The sequence below is a fragment of the Mya arenaria genome, chromosome 8 (genome assembly GCF_026914265.1).
Source record: "Mya arenaria isolate MELC-2E11 chromosome 8, ASM2691426v1".
NCBI classification, from domain to species: Eukaryota; Metazoa; Mollusca; class Bivalvia; order Myida; family Myidae; genus Mya; species Mya arenaria.
The window spans coordinates 7576005-7596380 of record NC_069129.1 but is presented as its reverse complement, the minus strand read 5'-3'; the positions used below and the strand labels follow the sequence as shown (position 1 = coordinate 7596380).

Below are 20376 nucleotides of genomic sequence, written 5' to 3'. Positions count from 1 at the left end.
CTTTCAGCTGTAGTGGTCCCGGCATTTAGCACTTTATTGGTAGCCATATAAAATATACTGTATATATATATAAATATTATATATATATATATATATATATATATATATATATATATATATATATATATTGATAGTCATCGACACCGAGGTCCCGGCTGTTTCGATCTCGGCACTATTTGGTCCAATACCGGGATAAACTGTAAAGGTACCGGTTTTTCCGTTAATTAGTTTTGGGGCCCGGGAGATATAAATCCTCATGAGAATGCTCCGGCTTCGAGACAGAAAGCCTGAAAAAAACGGGAAACCACAAACGGAGCAAAATATTCGGGTTATGGAATACTAAATAAATATAATATGGAAATAAAAGCAAAATGGTATTCCGTAACCATTATTTTTGCGCATGCGCACAAGATCATAGCAACCAATGTACACACTTTCTGGAGCCAGATTGAATTTGTTTTGAAAGGTTTGTACAACATTTAAATATTTCGTCTTCTTCGCTAATCTATTCAAATTTTATATTTAGAATTGATTACATTAAAAAGCAATACATTAATGTTATTACGGAAAACAATATGTATAGGTTTTCAAATTTTATATTAAACTTTAAAGAACACAAATCAAGCATTTAATTGAAGGTTCTAAAGTAATCCTGGACAAGAATGAGCAGCCTAGAAGCCAAAGCAGTAAAGAGCCATGTTAGCATTCTAGCATTGTAACTTATAGCACTGTCCTGGGCTGCTCTTTTTCTGACAGGTTTAGTTTAATGTTGTCAGGAATCAACTACATGTAGTCCATATATCCCGGAACAACCTATTTTCGACTGCCCCCTGAAAATAGGTAAAACACTTCTATTTTGCCTCACTTCCGGTAAAAATAAGCTCCAGTTATTAATTATAGCAGTAGAACTGTCAGAAAACTTTAGTTGAAAAAGAATGGGAATGGTAGTGTTAAAAAAACTTCAGTTTTACTTGAAACAACACCAATAAGTCCTTTTAACTAGTGCCAAATTAGACCCTCATTTAGAATTATTTCACATGTAAAATATTTCTTTAAAATCGTGTTGTTTTTGTTTGCCAGATTTAACATATCTACCAAAGCCTAAAACATATATGCCCTATCGTGTTCTAAGTATAGTGCACTACATTAAAAGCGCATCAAAATATGGTCAAGCTTACAATATTAGTTTTACGTACTATCATATTTTACTTTTTAAAAAATGTTCTCACGACTAACATGTTTTAACCATGACTGGATTTTGTTTTTCTATTCCATGTCTCACAATGTTATCTTTTATTTCTTTCTTTCACTTTACTAACAGTCCGACGCGCACCTGCCAGTAATACTCGAAAGAGGGGTTCGGCAGTATTCAAAGATAGATCAAAGATAGATGGTTTGTTGCTTATTCTAAAATTAGTTTAATTTCTGTACAGGTAACTATATTGAATTGCAATTGTACTCTCAGTTATCATAAACTTATACATAATGCAGCCTAGGTAGGTCATATGAGGCTCATTCAGAGTTGGACCAGTGATACCAGGGTTCATGTTGGGTGAATTTATAATTTTGTACCTATGTGAAAGCCATTAGAAGGGATGATGCATTCCTTGCCTCTCTTGTGGTGATAAGTAACTAAAAAGTGACTGTATGGAAAATATGTAATTTATTTAAAATATTTAATTTCTTTTTTTAAAAACAAAATACATTAAACAGTTTAAACAAGTTATACAAATTAAAATAAAAAATATTATGCACAAACTTTTGTTGTGAAGAATAGTTAAAGGTCATAGTCGAAAACATGTTGTATCTAGGTCAAATACAACATGTGACAGCCACCATTTTGGATTTAAAATGTAAACAACAGACGATTGAAACAGATTTTATTTTTTTGTTTTTTGAAAGATAAATGATTGCTTTAAATGGTACACACAAACACTTTTAGATTCACTTATTAATAATTGAAATGTAAATAATCCTTAGGCGGTCGAAAACAGGTTGTTCCGGGATATTATAAACAGCCACTTACGATTTTTGTTTTGGTGACAATACACGTCCATATCCCACTGTTGTTTTCCTAGCCAAGAATGACAGATCCCAGCACTAAGTATATTGAGCAGAAAGATAACAGGCACCTGCTAGATAGTTAAAAAATGGCGATGCTTTGCTGACAGATTGATCTGAATTTGTGTTTCATAAAACTCTTCAGTGTAATAAGAGAAAGGTATTGGCTCAAAATAATTTATGTTTAACTTTTGTGTTTTTATTTAACAATGCAGTATTAAATATTGTGGAGTTTTAGTTGAAGAATGTATTTTACATTGGTATGAATCACTCGACTTGTGGCATTTAGGGAACAAAATGAATATCCAATTGTTAAAAAATGTTCCCTATAGGCGCATTATTGTGGCTAGAATCAAACCACAAGGCAGAAGTGCATTGATGATGTCTAATGTTGTAGTGTTGGAAGAGTGTATTGAGTGTTTGTAAGAAAAGGCAGGCTGTTCCACCTGAGGTTAGCTCACTTTATCAGTAGACCATCATGTTTTGGTGGTTATAGGTTTGAGCCGTACTCAGCACTGTACGTGACAGATGTAATTGGTGTTTGCACTTATTTGTAGGCCAATGAAAGTCGAGAAAAAATTTCTGTAGCTAGATATTGCAGTGGGTAAAAGCCAGGTTAGCTCAGTTGGTTAGAGCGCTGTCGTCCAGGTTTACTTTAATATCATGAAGACCTATTCGAATGGTGTAAACAGCTAATTTTGCTTTGTAGAACTGAGATATAATTTTACAATGATGTTTCAAAATGAGTTTGGTATTTGTTACAGATAACACCTGATAAAAATAAAATAAAACATGGGACAAGCACTGGCCCGTGCGGCCCAATGGACCTCTGCAAAGGGGGGCTCCGGTGGTAAACTGGAGTTTACAAAACTTAATGAAGATCTTCTCAACTCTGTAATGACCTGGTTGGAGGGATTTGGGGCAAAGTATCCTGAGGAACTGAAGCTTGTGTTCAAGTCAGCCCTCACATGGAAGACCAGTTTGAGACCTGATAAGCTTCAGGGAGGCTTCCAGGAAAAGTATGAACAGTTTTTTTTTATATTATGTTGATTTAATGTGCACCTAAGTTAAAGTTGTTTAATATTGACTGTGATTGAAGTTATTGAAATCATATGATTTTTATTTTTTGCTGGTGTCAACATATTTTTGTATTACTTATTTGTTATGTAAAGCAATTGATACAGTTTAACAGAATTACTTTCTTAATTCTTTCAAAAGGGCATGAAGATACATTTCTATCATTGATTAAGAATAATATATATGTATTTTTACAATAACAGAGGAGAAGATGTGGTTTCCTCCCAGACCAGTGAAAAAGATGGCACCCCAATGCTGACACTGCACAAAACTGGAAGTAACGAATACTCTGTGTCCGTCATGTCACTTGAGTTTTGTGAGAATGTGCTGAGAATGGCCGGAGATCAGAAACTCATGGAGGTCCGCAGCTGTCTTGAAGGTGATTACAGTCTTTGTTCGGCTTGATAGGGTGGAATTTTTAAAACTCTCTCCATTTAAAATTATTGCTTATATCTCTGCTTTTTGGTAAAATGCTGTTAACTGCAATGGGATGATGCTATTTTGAAGTGGTTTGTGGCTTGCAAACAGAAAATTGATAGAAAGGAATATTGAATATTAACAGTGAGCTTTATGCTTACATCAACGTTAGATATTAATGATTATGTTGAGATATATTCAAACAACAGCATAGCTTCAACGTTGCAAAATGTCATCAATACAAACATTTTTGCAACGATAGCTAGTTGACATTGATGGTTAATTAGTGACAAGACAGTAAACCTTTAAGTTAAGTTGCACTTTAAGTAAACAAGAGTTTTGAACAATTGGGCTGTAATGTTCGATTATGGATTTGAATGTAAAGCTAAAGATTTGTTAATTATCTGAATTTGTCCATTGTGCTTTTTGTGAGTGGAATTGACATAATAAAAAATTCTATGTAAAGGCTGCTCGTTTCAATAAAGATTGTTTTGCATAAGGTCATAATTTTGTAGGCGTTACTCTTTTTTTGGCCTAATCTGCGTTTTGATAAAAAATATCATAATGACATTTATCGCATAGATTCTGCCTGTAGCTTTAATGTTGAACCCTAGTACTCTTAAGCAGCATGAGGTTTATGACTAAGATATCTTATTGAAATGGGGCCCTGGGGGGGCTCCACTCCATCAAGAATTATTAGGCAAAATTGGGTACCTTATGTATGAGGGACTTTTATCATTAGAACTTTACTATATGATATTGCTCCAAGGACATTTTGATGAAACGGCATCTTAATGTTCAGCATTATAGCATTGATTCATTTACTTGATATTCCTTCAAAACTATCAAATCTTTGATAATCTAGTCTGTTATCTCAACTTCTTCATTTTTTTTTTCAGCCAACCGTGACCCCGGGGCAAAGATGCTGGGTGACAGATTTGCAACAGTTGAGGGAGACGATAATTCCATTTACAGGTATATTAATGAAACTTGCAATTGTTAGTGAAAAACTGGAATTCCTCTAGTAGCATAACCTTTAATATATATAAACTCTGTCTCATGGGTCTTTTCAGTTTTGATTATGATGATTGATTTAAATAACCATTCCAGTTATTTTGATCATTGTTTATGGTTTTGTTCAGATTTCCAATCCCTATTTTTTTTACATTTGTCAACTGGAAAATAATAAAAATAGTACAATGTACACTTTAAAAAAGTCATGTGACTAGAAGTTTCATCGTTTGTATATGACATATATAAAAGTTTGGCTTCAAAATAATGATATGTACTATTTTAATAGGTTTACTTCGTATTGTTCCTTTTTGTATTGATGACATTTTGATGTCAGTCACTAGAGATTCAGAATTACCAAACACACTCAAATATTAGTTTATACTTATTTTTTTATGATTTTATCTTGATTTTGAAGACAGCTTAAGTGGAAAAAAAAAAATCACTCTGGAGTCTGTTTCATGAGTAGAAACAAGTACTGCCATCCTTTTTAAGATGCAATGAGAAAATACCCAAGGGGTTATAAAACCCCTCAAACTGTGTGTGAGAGGCGGAAACCTTAACCACAAGACAACACCTTCCCTGGTTGAGTGAGAACCCGCAACCTCTTGGGTGAGAGGGTAGGCCTTTACCATAAGACTTCTATTACCGTTTGTTTATGTATTTATGCTTACAAGCATACTTTGAAACTAAATATGTGGCTCTGGTATTTCTTCAGATTCATTGAAGAGATCACAAAGGAGATGGAACAGCTGGCTAAAACAGAAGGTGCTGACCACAAGGATATTGAAGAAAAGAAACTTCAGCTCAAACTACAGCTACAGATTAACAGATTGGACCAACAGTTACTGCAAGAGTCCATCCAACAGATTACAAGGTTAGTTGTCCCCCTTTGTTGAACCAGGATTATGTCCCCTGAATTTTTTTAAAACTTAATAGGAAAGTACAGTAGCTTTTAAAGTAGCTGCAGCTTTAGATTAACAGATTGGACTAATAGTTTCTGCTAGTGTCCATCCGACAGATCACAAAGTTAGTTGTCCCCCTTTGTTGAATCAGAATTAAGTCCCCTGTGGATTTCCTTCATCAAAAAGGCGCAAAAACTACAAACTAAAACATTACTACAATATTAACTAGCTGGACAAGCAGTAGTTTCAACAGTCAATCCAATAAATCACAAATTTATATATTTTCAAGATAAAAAAAAATTATAATAAATTTGCGTATGAAAATCCCGTGCAAGTGATAAATACAGTGTAGTATATGCAGGCAATAATTCTAATTATATTCTAAGAACAATAACTACCGATAGGTGTGTGTATATAAATTTTTTAGTTCCAAACAATAAAGCAAAATGACATATTGAGTTTTGTTTGATTGTGTCCAAATGTAAATGAATGAGTTTTAAAACTAATAGATTGAATAAAACAAATAGTGAAATGTTTCAATATTTGTGTGTTTCAGAGATGTCCGACTCACACCAGCCATGGTTGACGGAGAAGTGAACATTCTCAAACAGCTCTCCGGCAGAGATGAGGAAAAACATGTCCTGGAATCCATTGACTTTTGGGGTAAGCAATGAAATTGTTTGGTTCATTAACTCTGATTCAGATTTCAGAAAGGATAAGCAGTCATCGAAATTAGGCTTTTGAATGAACAAGCCCGAATTCTTAAACTATTGTTAAGCATCAAATTTTTTAACAAGCCCTGCTATATAGAATTCAGAATTTGAGCAAGCCCGCAAGGCATTTTACCAGAGCAGGTCTTGCGGGCTTGTGTTAATTTCGACCACTGGATAAGGTAGATCTCATGAAATCCTTAGTCTTTAACATTCTCAAAATCCTGTCCGGCTAAGATGAGGAGAAAAATGTCCTTGAATCATCTGGTTTTCAGCCTAAGGAAATTGTCTGTTCATGTGTGAATCAAACTTCAATAAAGCACAAGGTCCTTGATCCTAAAATCCTTAATCTTAATATTCTTAAATATTTTTTTTCTGTAAAAGCTAAACATAGCTTTATATATTTATGAATGTTATACATATGACATCAGACAATAAACACAAATATTGACTTTGCTGTGATGAGCAGAAACACGTCTTTGAATATTCTGGGGCAAAGAAAAATTATTAAATATAAAAGAAATCATTTTAAATGATTAATAAATGACATTTACAGAAGTATGTATTGGTTCTTTATCATTTAAATACGCATCCGCTTCCCACAGGCATTTAGTCTACAAATGTGTCACATATTGGGCTGATTGTTCAGAACTTTGTTAAAGTTAAAACATTGTTAACTTCATAGTTGTTAACTACACTGTTCTGCTGTATTTAAATTAGATCTGAGACAGCCAGTCATTGAAATTAGACATTTGGATGAACAAGTCCCAATTCTTATACTATTGCTTGGCATTAAAAATTTTAACAAGCCCTGCTATATAAAATTCAGAATTTGAGCAAGCCTGAAAGACATTTTACCAGTGCAGAGCTTGCGGGCTTGTGCTAATTTCGACCACTGGACAGCTGTTTAAGCTGTACTTGTTTATATTAAAGTATGTGAGCACGTCATCAAATTTTCCTTTAGAACAATAGGCCCATTGTCTCGAATTTAACTTAATCTTAAACTTAAGCTTAAATTTAAACTATAATTTAAAAAAGGTGTTGTGAAATGTGTTAAATTTTGACCATTTAATTTTTAAAATTTGCGGTTAAATCATAGTTATTAGTAATACTCCTGATATCCTGAACAAACAATCGGTCATGGAAATATTTTATTAACAGACTATGCCATGGTGTGTATTCTCTCCTAATCATTCATGAAATATTTATTTTGTTGAATAAGCCTTGATTACCATTCTCTTACCAGGGGACAGATATGTATTCAAGAATGGATGTCGAGCACAGCCATGGCGCCAGCTCCACGGAGATATCTGCTACATCGAGGCGAAACCACACGATGGAGACTTGATCTTTGTCACTGCCAACACCAGCGGATACTTCTGCAATAGTGTAAGCATTTCTGTTCTTGTATGACTTTCATAAAAAATATATTTAGTTCATAACATAATGAACAATTTGCCAACATTTGTTTAATGCACTCAAATATCGGTAGCGTTTGATGGCGTATACGGTAGATGCGATTTGGATGTGTCCCAAATTGGTTGTGCCCACGATTTTTCTAGTAAAGATCACCATGAGAAACGGGGGTCATCTACTGACCATGACCAATGCACAAACCAAGTTTGAAGACCCTTCACCAAGTTCATGTTTGGAAACGAAAGTATGACAACAGCAATACGTATGTGGTGAACAACGTGAAACAAATAACCCTGAAATGTCTGCCATGCTTTTAAGATGCCACAAAAAGAGTAGAGCTTATCATTAACTGATAAAACTTTCATTTTTAAAGTGATTCTTAACAGTTACTTTAGCCAGTCATCTCATACCAAATAATCTCCATTCCAGGGCCCTAACAATGCTGGAGAGCTGAACTACACAAAGCAGGGAGATTCGTACCGTGAGCTGGTTACACTGCTGAAGGAGAAGAGTCCAAAGTTTGCTGAGATGATTGAGAACCAGGAATTTGCTCTCAAGGTACAATACTGATAGCACCTTAAAGGGACTAGATACCCAATGATACAATTGCAAAAAAATAAGAAAATTGTCAAACACGTCCATAAAATTGACATTGTTGTGTCAAATGCGAATCTTACTTTCCGGATGTATCACATCAATTACAATGATGATATTTCTGATTGATTCATGAATATTGGTTAGAATCAGATTTCAATTCCCAATTATGAATTTCACTATTTATTTAGGTTCGTTTTAATGCTTGCATGTTTTGATATAAATAAACATTTGCTTCAAGGCCAAGGACAAAGATGACGCAATGGCAGTCCAGAAGATCGAAAAAGTAGACAGAGACGATGATGATTATCGTGAAAAACACATGGAAAAGTCATACGGCAGGGAACAGACAAAAGATTCCAGTAAAGAAAAGAGCAAGACACAAAAAAAGACGAAGAAGTTGGAACCGTCAACGAGATGGAAGGCACTTGGATTGGAGGAATATAAAGAAGAGTGGGTATTAGTAGTAACCTCGGGGTAAATAGAACATCGAATTTGATTGGATGGATAATAATAAAAATTCATGATTAGTAGAGGGGTTAATAAAAGAGGGAATTTAATTGGATGGATATTAATGAATAATCATGATTAGTAGAGGGGTAAATAAAAGATGGAATTTGATTGGATGAATATTCATTCTTAAGTTAGCCAAATTACTTACCATACTTGAACTTGATTTTTACAAAATAAAAATAGTTCATTGTACCGGTAATTATTTTAAAGGTAATTTCTTTCAACAGGCTAAGATTTCTTCAAAATGAGAATGTTACACAAATTACACCATAAAGATAATAGTGTGCTTGATCCTATTAGAAGGGACTAAGTATTGTTCTAGAAAATTGGACCTTGTTTTTTTAGTTATAATACATATATTAACAGCTGATGAAATGACATGATGCTAAATCAGATTAAGACCACCCTCGATAGTTACTTTCTTTGGTAAACAAATAATATATTGAATCCCATTCAACATGCATTTGTGTTTTCTTGGTAATCACGTAACTAGTAAACCTCACCAATGGTTTAACATTTATGAATATTTATATCAGGTGGTTCGGCATCATCAGGGCTTCCATTAAGAATTTGAAACCGGAAGTATTAATTTCCTTTCCATCAATATTGGAAGTTTCTCAAAGAAATTTGGAAGTTTTTAAGTCTTCCGTTTGCAATAAAAAATTTCCACTTTTTTCAACTCGAACCTTAAAAAAAAAAATTGCATCTTAAACTTGCCAAATTCACAGATTTATATTGTAAAAGTTCACTTTACTTCATTGATATTGTGACCACAAAAGTAATGTTGACACCAGGTTTTGATAATTTGAACTTCCAACCTTTCAACTTTGGAAGTTTTCTTCAGAATTATGGAAGTTTTTGTACTTCCAAGTAATCAATTTTGGAAGTTTTAAGCCATTTCTAGGGAGTTATAGACTTCCAAACTTAACTTTCCTCTAACGGAAGCCCGGCATCATGTCACTCTTGATAATCCCTATAATGACAAAACAAAAGAAACATGATATTATTATTAAATCTAATGAAGGTGTGTAACCATTCTAGTGACAAGGATAAAGACAAGAAGCTTGCCACAAAGAAGAAGCAGGCACCGTCACGACTCCGCACAAAAACACCCACAGATGCCGAAGATAGTTTCAGCGAGAGCTCTTCAGAGAGTGAAGAGGAGGAGGAAGCCGTGGAGCGACGTAGCGAGACCAACGCAGACCTGCCCTCAGAGTACTGGCAGATACAGAAACTTGTTAAATATTTGAAGGTTTGTCAGTTTTTTTAAAAGTGGGTACATTTCTGTAAAGTTACATTACATACCGATTTGCAATGTTTTAAGATCATTGCCGTAATATATTTTATTATAGGCATATATGTCAATCAATTTATGTTTAGGGGTTTTGAATTAATCCTAATTGATCCTGACAATAAAAAGATTAAACCTTCACAAAATTTAGGCAATCTACGGTGACCAACAATGTACGGAGTGGCCAAATAAGAAATCTAAGTCAGGTACCTTGAGGTCTATTTAGGTTGTGTGGTTATAGATAACAGACAAAGTCTTAAAGGTATAATACAACATATTTTTGACTATATTTACTTATGATTAATTATATAGGACTAATTCTAAAAAGAAAAGAAAAAAGTTTATCTAAGGGAGATAAATCTGTATTTCAGGGAGGTAACCAGACAGCTACAATTATTGCCCTTTGCTCCATGAGGGATTTTAACCTGGCACAGGAGACATGTCAGCTGGCCATTCGTGACGTTGGAGGTCTGGAGGTCCTTATCAATCTACTAGATACAGAAGAAATCAAGTGCAAGGTAAAGCCTTCTGTGATGATGGAATGAATGATGGGAAGAAAAAAGATGTTCTGCTTAACAGAGATTTCCTCAGCTGAGTGCCCATCTGTCAGTGGGTGTTTCGCCCCTTATCTTAGTACACCCTCTAGATGGTGGGGCAGGAAGTCGTGATCAGTCGCTTCCTCGTCAATGTTGGCTTCTTAGTTGGTTCACTGCATCGTAAATAGAGCCAACTGGAAGCTCTCTATGCAACTCTCCCAAGAGCATGGATGGCGATTCTTTCTGACTCATCCCTTGATGCCCACTGACAGTGATGTAAATTTTCTACATCCAACTTCCACTGCGAAGATCCACATCTTCTTACCCCTCTCTCTACAAGTGTTTACCAAGTCTTGGTATTTCCCCTTCTTCAGCTCGTATGCCTCCTCACTTCTCTCTTCTCATGGAAGATGTATCAACCTTGGTGGTTTTAATGATGAGCGCACCTCAAACTATCAATCAAGATTTTTCATTAAATTTGCATTGAAATCCCAAATGGAATTGAAAGCATTATTTGCGCATTGAAACAAGCTGTGTCTCATGTGACCAATCAAACCATTTATTATGAATTAAATAATAAATTAATACTAGGAATTACCAAAAAAGGGATCGTTGATAAGGGGGTCCATTATTCTGTTGTTAATTTAAGGGAGATAATTCTGTATTCCAAGAAGGTAACCAGACAACCACAGTTACTGCCCTTTGCTCAAACAGAATTTAAAGCATTATTTGCACTTTCAAAGCTGTGTCTGATGTGACCAATCAAACCATTTATTTAAAATGAAATATATATTAATGCTAGGAATTACCAAAAAAGTGATTGTACAATACATGCATTGATAAGAGGGTCCAATGGTTTGTAGTTAATAAAGCTGTGTCCCCTTTTATATACTTGATTCTGCCTTATATCGGGACACCATGAACTATAACTTTTTGCAGTTGAAGCCTTTTGTTTGGTTGTGTCACCTGCCAAACATTGAAGACATATGGGGATTAGTTTTTCATCACACTTTCATTTCTGATCAATAACATTGGAACTTCTTTGTGTAGAGTCATCAAACTTGGTATGCACATTGTTCAAGGTCAGTTATCTGATGACCCGCATTGATATTTGGGTCAATAAGTCACTTTTGAACAACTTTGTATAGAGCCTTCAATTTATGATTGACATTGGTCATGGTCATTAGATGACTTCGAATGATTTTGGAATCAAAAGGTTAAATGTCAGTACCATGGCAATCTTTTCTAGAACAATTATGAGTGCTTCCGATGGGTGACACATCCAATTTTTGGATTTCTTGTAAAATAATTCCCAGTTTATTGAAATTACCATTTAACTGTGCATGTGCTTATAAGAAATAGAAGATGTTTACAAGACATTATTCTATATTCCAGATTGGGTCCCTTAAAATCCTTAAGGAGATATCCCGTAACATCCAGATCCGTCGTGCCATCGCCGATCTCGGGGGCTTGCAGACCATGGTGAAGATCCTGCGTGACATGGACAAGGATCTGAAATGTCTCGCTGCTGAGACCATCGCTAACGTGGCCAAGTTCAGACGTGCCAGACGTACTGTCAGGCAGCATGGAGGTATCAAGAAACTGGTATGTTGATCTTGATCTTAACATATTTAACTTTGCTTATTGTGATGATTTGAGTCAAGTTTTTTTGCATAATTTATGATTATTTATCTTTATAGTTTGTGATTGGCTCCAAGCAAGCAAAATATTTGAAAGAAAACATCAGTTCAAGATGCACAACCCTGAATTTTGAGTACAGTTGTGCTTTCATCAAAATATTTAACAAGCTCTGCTATATAAAATCCTGATTTAAACAAAGAAGAAAGTACTTTGCCAGTAAAGGGCTTGAAGGCTTGTGCTTATTTTAACTACTGATGACCAATTTGCGGTAAGCACTGCATATCTGTTTTTATTCTTATAACAATTTGAAATTCTACAAACCAATTATTGTTATCTCAGGTTGGCCTCCTCGACTGCCCTCCACTGGGTCAAATGACAACAGAGCTGAAGAAGGACGTACAAGTGGCTCGATGTGGCGCCCAAGCCCTCTGGAGCTGTAGTAAGAGCAAGAAAAACAAAGAAGCCATGAGGAAGGCCGGGGCCATTCCGTTACTCGCTCGCTTGTTGAAGTCTACACATGAGGATATGCTGATTCCTGTGGTCGGGACATTGCAGGAATGTGCCTCTGAGGTGAGACCATACTTCAGGCCTAATAAAAAATAATTCTTTAAAGTTTCTTGATTAGTCATCACCACATTATTATTTTTTTTTATTCTCTGCTTCATTAATTGTTATTCTCAATATCACAAGAACCAAGTATCGGGAATGCGGTTATCAATTTTAAAGCCAAATAAAATAAGGTTGACAAAAGCTGATTGGCCAAACAAAGTACTATTACTTATTATTGCTAATTTCAATATATAAATGTTTTTATTTGCAGCCAAGCTACAGGCTGGCCATCAGGACAGAGGGCATGATCGAGGATCTTGTGAAGAATCTGAAGTCTGCTGACCCTGAGTTACAGATGCATTGTGCCTCGGCCATCTTCAAGGTAAGATATTGCGAAATATGATAGCACTGAACCGAGCTTTTCTCAATACTCAACAGTAGTAACTGTCGTTTATTTATGGAATTGTCAGATATTATCTATATATAAAAAGTGGAACCCTGTTGGCTCGAACTCCCAGGGATCAGTGAAAATACCTCGAGCCTCGGAAAAATCTAGCCAAGCGGGAATGCTTTTCAAACAGTCTGCATGATATTTTGGAACTCTTTGTAACTAGATTGAAATTTTAAAGAAAACACAAGTAATGTATCTATAGTTCCTACATTAAGTTTTGTGAATTCTATGAAATTTATACATAGTTATCAATTGAAAAAGAATAAATATGGGGGGTGTTCATCAACATTTCTATTTACGTATACACACACACGCTATTTCCACTTCAGTGTGCAGAAGAGAAGGAGACCCGAGACTTGGTCCGACAGTACGGCGGCCTTGACCCCCTGGTGGCCCTCCTGCAGATGAGCGAAAACAAGGAGCTGCTTGCTGCAGCCACAGGGGCAATCTGGAAGTGCGCCATCAGCACTGAGAACGTGAAGAGGTTCCAGGACCTGAAAGCTATTGACCTTTTGGTGGGGCTGTTGAATAATCAGCCTGAGGAGGTATGTAGAAGGTTAACAGTTGAACCTCCACAAGCAGAAATAGTAAATATTATATATATATATATGTATGTATTTAGAGGATAACTAATTGCACATTTTGTTAGAACGAGAACTTGGAATTAATGTCAACAACAAAAATTTGCCTCCAAAGTAAATTTCGAATAAAGATTATCACATACATTTACAAAATGTACTCTTTTAATAACTCTATATATGAATATCAAAACATTTTAAATAAGTTCTTTAAATGTTTACAAGTAATAGTACTTATATATATAAATATAATGCTCTCTGTCAATGGCTTTATAGGGTTATTCACATCCACTTTGCTAGGATTGTCATCCCTCTTTGTGATTAGCCAAATATTTAATCCAAAATGTCTTTTCTTATCATACCATAATTATGAATCTTGAAATCAATTATCCTTCCATTTTGCGTAAATCAAGATTTACCAAAATGGTATCTCCGAACATTGCCAATAAACAATTACGTTTTTGTCCAATTTCCAAACGCTCATTGTGATTACTATTTGCAGGTCCTTGTGAATGTAGTTGGTGCTTTAGGAGAGTTGGCAAAGGAGACACCGAACCGTCAACAGATCCGTAAGGCCGGAGGAATCTCCCCCCTCGTAAACCTCCTCACTGGAACCAACCAGGCGCTGCTGGTCAATGTCACCAAGGCTGTGGGACAGTGTGCAGAAGAACAGGAAAACATGATGTAAGCCGCCATTTTGCATGAGTTTTATTTTCACTAGTATTTGTGATTTTATCATGTTTCAAATTGAACACTTTGCTGTGTAGGACATTGAGATGGACTGACCCCTGAATGAAGAACCTAGCAAATTTGACTTAAGTAATCTACACGACAATATTAAAAATAGAAACAACAACGTAAACATGTGTATAATCAATGGTCAATCAATTGTAAGTGTCATTATTTAAATTTAAGGCATGTCAGGAAGTTAAACGTATAATCGGAAGAATAATCAAGATAATGTTAATTAGAGCGATCTATAATTCTTTTCAATGTACTTAAAAATACTTCCTATTGTACTAGTTTGAGTTTAGTGTATAGGACAATAACCTCATAATCAAAGTACTGATAGACCTAACTTCCCTTCAACTGTTTAGAAAGGAAGGAGGCTGGTTAACATAAGAGATAGATCTATGTAAGGAAATGATCAAAGCTGTAGTAAATGAAGGGACTATTTCTTTTTACCTTTTTACTACTTCAAAAAGAAGTTCTCTTTGAACCAGTCCTTTCTGGTAAATTAGCTGTTTCAACCTGATGCTTAAGTAGTCCTAGTTATAGAGCTGAAAGTAAATACACATTCATATTTATAAGGTTCTTTATGCAGTTATTTTTTGTCATTTAAGAGACACTTCTAAGCTACGATATGATCGAAGCTAATAATAATTCAGGGACTATTTGTTTTAACTTGCTTTGAAAATAAGTTCCCTATTGATCTTTAAAAAGCAAAAAAAGTTCATTAAATGACCTGATGGCTTCAGAAATATTAAAAATTGCTGTATAAATACAGGTTGCCAGGTCACAGGGTAGAACACGTGTATCTGAAAAAGCCTCCATATATTGCACAGAATGATATAAAATGGCTTGTTCTTGCCATATTGTGAAGATTTCAAATCCTCTAAATACTTGTGCTAAATACACAAGTTTCCCTCTAAGCACAGTTTAAGAATACTACTACTGTTTACAAAACTTAAAACAAACTTGTCAATCAGTTAAACAGCACAAGAGTAATCGTATTGCCATTTGCCCAGACATCAGCGTCAAACAGTCATTTTTGGCACTTCAAAGAGTTTTGTTTGTCAACGCATCATTCTTAATTTGTAATTTAAAGCTACGATATAATTAGTCAGTTTAAGTGAACAAATACAAACTGTAGATGCATGGATGCTTTGTGGGGGTACAAGCCCCCTCTTCAGAAGTTAGCTACTGGTGATACATCAATTAAATGCCAAGTTGTTTAGAGCAGCCGAGTGTGCTTTCTGAAGTGAGAACTTGATGGATTAGGTTAAACTTAAAGCCACTGTCATTCCATGCTTCAAAACCTTGAAATGCTAAGTTCATGAAAAAGTACTAATATTCTCTGAAGTGGGTTAAAGATATCATAAAAAAAAAACACAAAATTAATTTATATTGTAGCTATTTGTTTCTAGGAAATTACATTATATAATGTGATTTTGCACTGTTTTATGCAAGCTTCTTTCTGTTTCAGTATAATAGACAGACTGGACGGAGTACGGCTGCTGTGGTCATTGCTCAAGAACCAGAACCCCGACGTCCAGGCTAGTGCAGCATGGGCCATCTGTCCTTGTATAGAAAATGCTAAGGTGAGTGTACTCATAGGTAGAACATATGTGAGTTTTGAGAGAAAAATTTATCAATATAATTAAAATCTCCCAAAGTCGATTTAACTGAATAAGCTTTCTGTCTGTTGTCAAACAGAACCATAAAATTTGTAACATCATTTGAAGAACAATCTACTATTTGCAGGATGCAGGAGAGATGGTCCGATCATTTGTCGGAGGTCTGGAACTCATCGTCAGCCTGTTAAAGTCTGACCACAAGGAGGTTCTTGCGAGTGTGTGCGCAGCTATCGCCAACATTGCGAAGGATGAGGAGAATCTCGCTGTCATTACAGATCATGGTGTTGTCCCCATGTTGGCAAGATTAACTAATACAGTAAGTTTTGATTGTATTTATGATGTTGGTTAGTTTTTTATTGACCATATCCAGAACAAAATCTTCTCCACTCGACATTAGAAATAGATAGAAGATAGAAATAGTTTGCTTTCTTCAAACAGTATGACCATTAATTAAGTGATTTATTTTGTTCTCTGTTGTATTGTTTGCCAATATTATTTTGCAGTTTTGTTTGTGCACTCTTGCTCACAGTGGTCACAAATTGGCTCAGGGAGAGCAATATTTGATAAGCTCATAGAGAGCTGATATTTTTACCTTCTGTACCCTGTGCGTAGGAGTGTACAGTTGCATAACCAATTCAGATTTCATTATCATGCTTATAAAGTTCCAGCTTTGTTGCTAGATGTTTAAGTAGGTTAATCAATCAGTTTTGTTTGCTTGTTCTTAAGGCAAATTTCCCTGTTGTAAAATTGTGCTGAAGACAAATATCACTGTTGTAACAAGCATAGAGGAAATTCTCATGGAAGGCTGTTATAATTTCACCAATTTGAATTTTATTTTACCCTGGACAAACGAAGTTTGAGTGGGATATTGGAGTCACCCTGTGGTCTGTCTGTCGGATGGTCAGTTGGTCAGTCTGTTGCTATTTTTCTTGTCTGGGGCATAACTTTAAAACTCCTTGATGTAATTTTATTAAACCTTATACTTTGGTAAAGCACAATGAGAGAAAGTGTAGTGATGCAATAGCCATAACTTTATTTTAGCTCACTACAGAGTTATTGCCCTTTGTCACTCATTCTTGTCTGGAGCATAACTTGAAAACTACTGCCGTACAGGATGGATTTAAATTAAACTTCACACAATGGTAAAGCACAATAAGGAAGTGCAGTGTACATGAACCATAACACTATTTCAGCTAACTTCAGAGTTATTTCCCTTTCTTACTTTTTTCAACAGCATAACTTCTAAATTACAATTAAACATTACACATTGGCTAAACATGACAAGTGGAAATGCAGTGTACAATAACCTTGGACTTTATAATGGCCTCTTTTTAAAAAAATATATTGCCATTCCTGTGTCCAGGCAGCATTCAGGGGTATTAATTTTGTTTGTCCTGTCATGGACTCTTTTTAAAGAAATATTTTGCCATTCCTGTGTCCAGGCGGCATTCAGGGGTATTAATTTTGTTTGTCCTGTCATGGCCTCTTTTTAAAGAAATATTTTGCCATTCCTGTGTCCAGGCGGCATTCAGGGGTATTAATTTTGTTTGTCCGGTCATGGCCTCTTTTTAAAGAAATATTTTGCCATTCCTGTGTCCAGGCGGCATTCAGGGGTATTCATCACTCCTGTGACATCTCTAGTTAAGTACATGTACTTCCAGTTTAATTTTTCCATTGTTTAATACTGAAAAATTTCCCTTTTAAATGAAGCACAAATAATAAGAAGTTGTTGCACCAGGAAGTTAAGGATGGTATAAGTAGCAATTTTCAATGAATACTGTAGTGTAATATTATATAAGTACATAAGTACATAACACTTTAATGACATTGACATAATGCTGAAGTGTTAGTGAAGTTGCAAGATTACTATTCTTTTATTACTACAATCATAGTTCAACATTCCGCAAATTGTTCAGAACTTTGTTCAAGTTAACAAATTTGCTACTGTCATCATCGTTAACTATCAAATATTTATTTTCATTAAACTAAAATGTACACATTTGTAATTTGCTATATTTTGAACCAATTTCAGCTTGACATGTTTAACGTAATTATATAAGCATGTCACAAAATAGTTCACCTTTTAAGAATTTACAGTGATGCGGTTAACATCGTTGTTAACTTTAACGATGGTCTGAACAATTGACCCACGTCTATAAATTATATTCGGAGTTGGACAAAAGTGCACTTCATGTGTAAAATATAGTACAGGCAGGAAGTCAATATGTTTTCTGGTATGGTCATTAAGCCTAAAGTGAATTATCCAATCACCCGGTGAATTTACTTTTTGAATTATTGATGTGCTGTTTTATCATTTTACATCACCAACAATAAACATCATATTTCAACGATCAATGAAATGCATTACAATATTTAGTGTGGACCCAAAGGTAATACAAACTGGAATCATTTGAAAAGCCGCCATCAAGACAAAGTGATTGATAACTTCTGCATTCGACAAGCAATGAAAGCATAGCTCCGCAGGAGACTACCGTTAGTTGACATTTTTAGGTCTCGGTGCAACACTGATCTAACTCCATATATTTTTTATGTAGTTACATCGATCTCGCTCCGAGTCCACAAATTCATAAAATGTTAATATTTTGATGCCATAAAAGTTAAGTTTGACAGAGTAGGGGCATGCAAAATTTATAAGCTTGTTTGTGCCATGTATTAACAGTGATATTTTATTTATTGCTTAAGCTTTGCTAAGCAGTTAAGTTCCATCTATGATGACTAAAGTCTTGAAAGAAGCAGCCATTTTATGATTTTTCTAAATGTGTTGAATATCTATGAACTTAATACAAGCTCCAAATGGTCCATTATTCGTTATCGTGATATTGAAATCATGTCTATTAATAGAAATGCTCTTTGATAAAGTTCCTGAAACTGTTACAGCACTTTCTGCTAATTAAGCGTATTTGCTGAGTTGCAAATAAATGGTTCTGATTATATGTTTATATTTCATAACAAATGTCAAGGCTTCGATGACATTATCCTAGTGTATGTTTGATGCCTGAAGCTGGGAAAGTGTGGCATATTGCAGCATAGCTCGGCAAACTGCCGGTGCAGGTTGTTTTTCCATGTTTTGTTAGTAAATAATATTTTCTATGAAACTAGTGTAACAAGTTGTAAATAAAAAATCTTAAACTAGTTGTGTCTAATGGCATCAATTGTACTAGAAATATAATATAATGTAGACGTAAAACAAACAATGCACATTAATTAACAAGAGTTATTGTAGAAAACACACTGGCAGTCAAAAATCATACCTTTGCTTGTCATAAAATTAACGAGACATTCATAATAAATTATGATAATAAAACAATAATATGATGTTGCTTATTTATGTGATTGTACTAGACTATTTACCTTCTGATATTGTAAGATGCTGTAACTGTATTGGTGCGTGTGAAATAAGTTGTTTCATATTTCAACAGAGAATTGCAACTGGACCTTATAAAACGTTTAGTAACATTTCACATAACATGACGATATACATATATTACATAATTGCCTTTCATATATTCACCGTCATGTACTGTATGCAAATGACTAAGTTAGAACACACTGTTAATGTATGAGATACTATGATCATAAATATTCGTGGGACATTAATTTTGGTGGATTTCGTGGGTTGGCTTATTCACACAAACAAGATCCCAACGAAAATTTTACCTTTAATTCTGAAATCATACTGTCTATGTAAAAAGGTACACATGTATTCACATGAATATTTCTGGTTTGGGTATGCAACTTGTAAGAACTTGTACCTAAATCATTGTTTGTTTTATAAATTTCAAGCCCACGGATATAAATGATTTCACTGGACCTTACAATTTAGTAACATTTCAAAAAACATGATGATATACATGTACATAATGGCCTTTCATACATTCACAGTCATGTACTGTATGCAAATGACTAAGTTAGAACATCGTAACTGTTTAAGTATGAGTTAATATTACTGATAAACTTATGACAAACAAGATGAATCATTTGCCATCATGTAAGATATGTTAGCTAAATTTGTTATGATAAACATCTGATAAAGGACAGTGTCCTCAAGTTTGTAAACAAAAGAAACTCTTCAATTGTACTGTGAGGACTGCATGGAATCATCTCATTTTGCTCATTCATTTATGCAATCATAGCTAATAAATTGTTAAAAATGATGATAATTATGCTATAATGTTTACAGCTGACTAGGAACTATAAAGCTTGGCCGATGCTTAATGTATGATAGTAGTAAAAGTTTGCATATTATAT

The 20376-nt window shown here is 34.7% G+C and overlaps 1 protein-coding gene across 5 annotated transcripts in view; it reads left to right on the top strand.

Moving 5' to 3' along the window:
• Positions 1–407: 407 nt before the first annotated feature.
• The window catches only part of LOC128243933 (outer dynein arm-docking complex subunit 2-like), a 28094-nt gene continuing 8125 nt past the window's right edge, over positions 408–20376 (top strand). For 4 of the 5 annotated variants that reach the window (XM_052961951.1, XM_052961950.1, XM_052961949.1 and 1 more), the window contains exons 1-19: positions 418–466; positions 1322–1393; positions 2826–3080; positions 3342–3517; positions 4455–4530; positions 5285–5443; positions 6028–6134; positions 7428–7570; positions 8027–8155; positions 8433–8644; positions 9746–9956; positions 10367–10513; positions 11927–12136; positions 12512–12742; positions 12993–13103; positions 13502–13717; positions 14253–14434; positions 15957–16071; positions 16235–16423. In XM_052961951.1, the coding sequence (XP_052817911.1) occupies positions 2854–3080; positions 3342–3517; positions 4455–4530; positions 5285–5443; positions 6028–6134; positions 7428–7570; positions 8027–8155; positions 8433–8644; positions 9746–9956; positions 10367–10513; positions 11927–12136; positions 12512–12742; positions 12993–13103; positions 13502–13717; positions 14253–14434; positions 15957–16071; positions 16235–16423 (2841 nt within the window). In that variant the 5' untranslated portion in view covers positions 418–466; positions 1322–1393; positions 2826–2853. Of the gene's footprint in view, positions 467–1321; positions 1394–2825; positions 3081–3341; positions 3518–4454; positions 4531–5284; positions 5444–6027; positions 6135–7427; positions 7571–8026; positions 8156–8432; positions 8645–9745; positions 9957–10366; positions 10514–11926; positions 12137–12511; positions 12743–12992; positions 13104–13501; positions 13718–14252; positions 14435–15956; positions 16072–16234; positions 16424–20376 lie in introns of all 5 variants that reach the window. The other variant, XM_052961947.1, reaches the window with a different exon arrangement.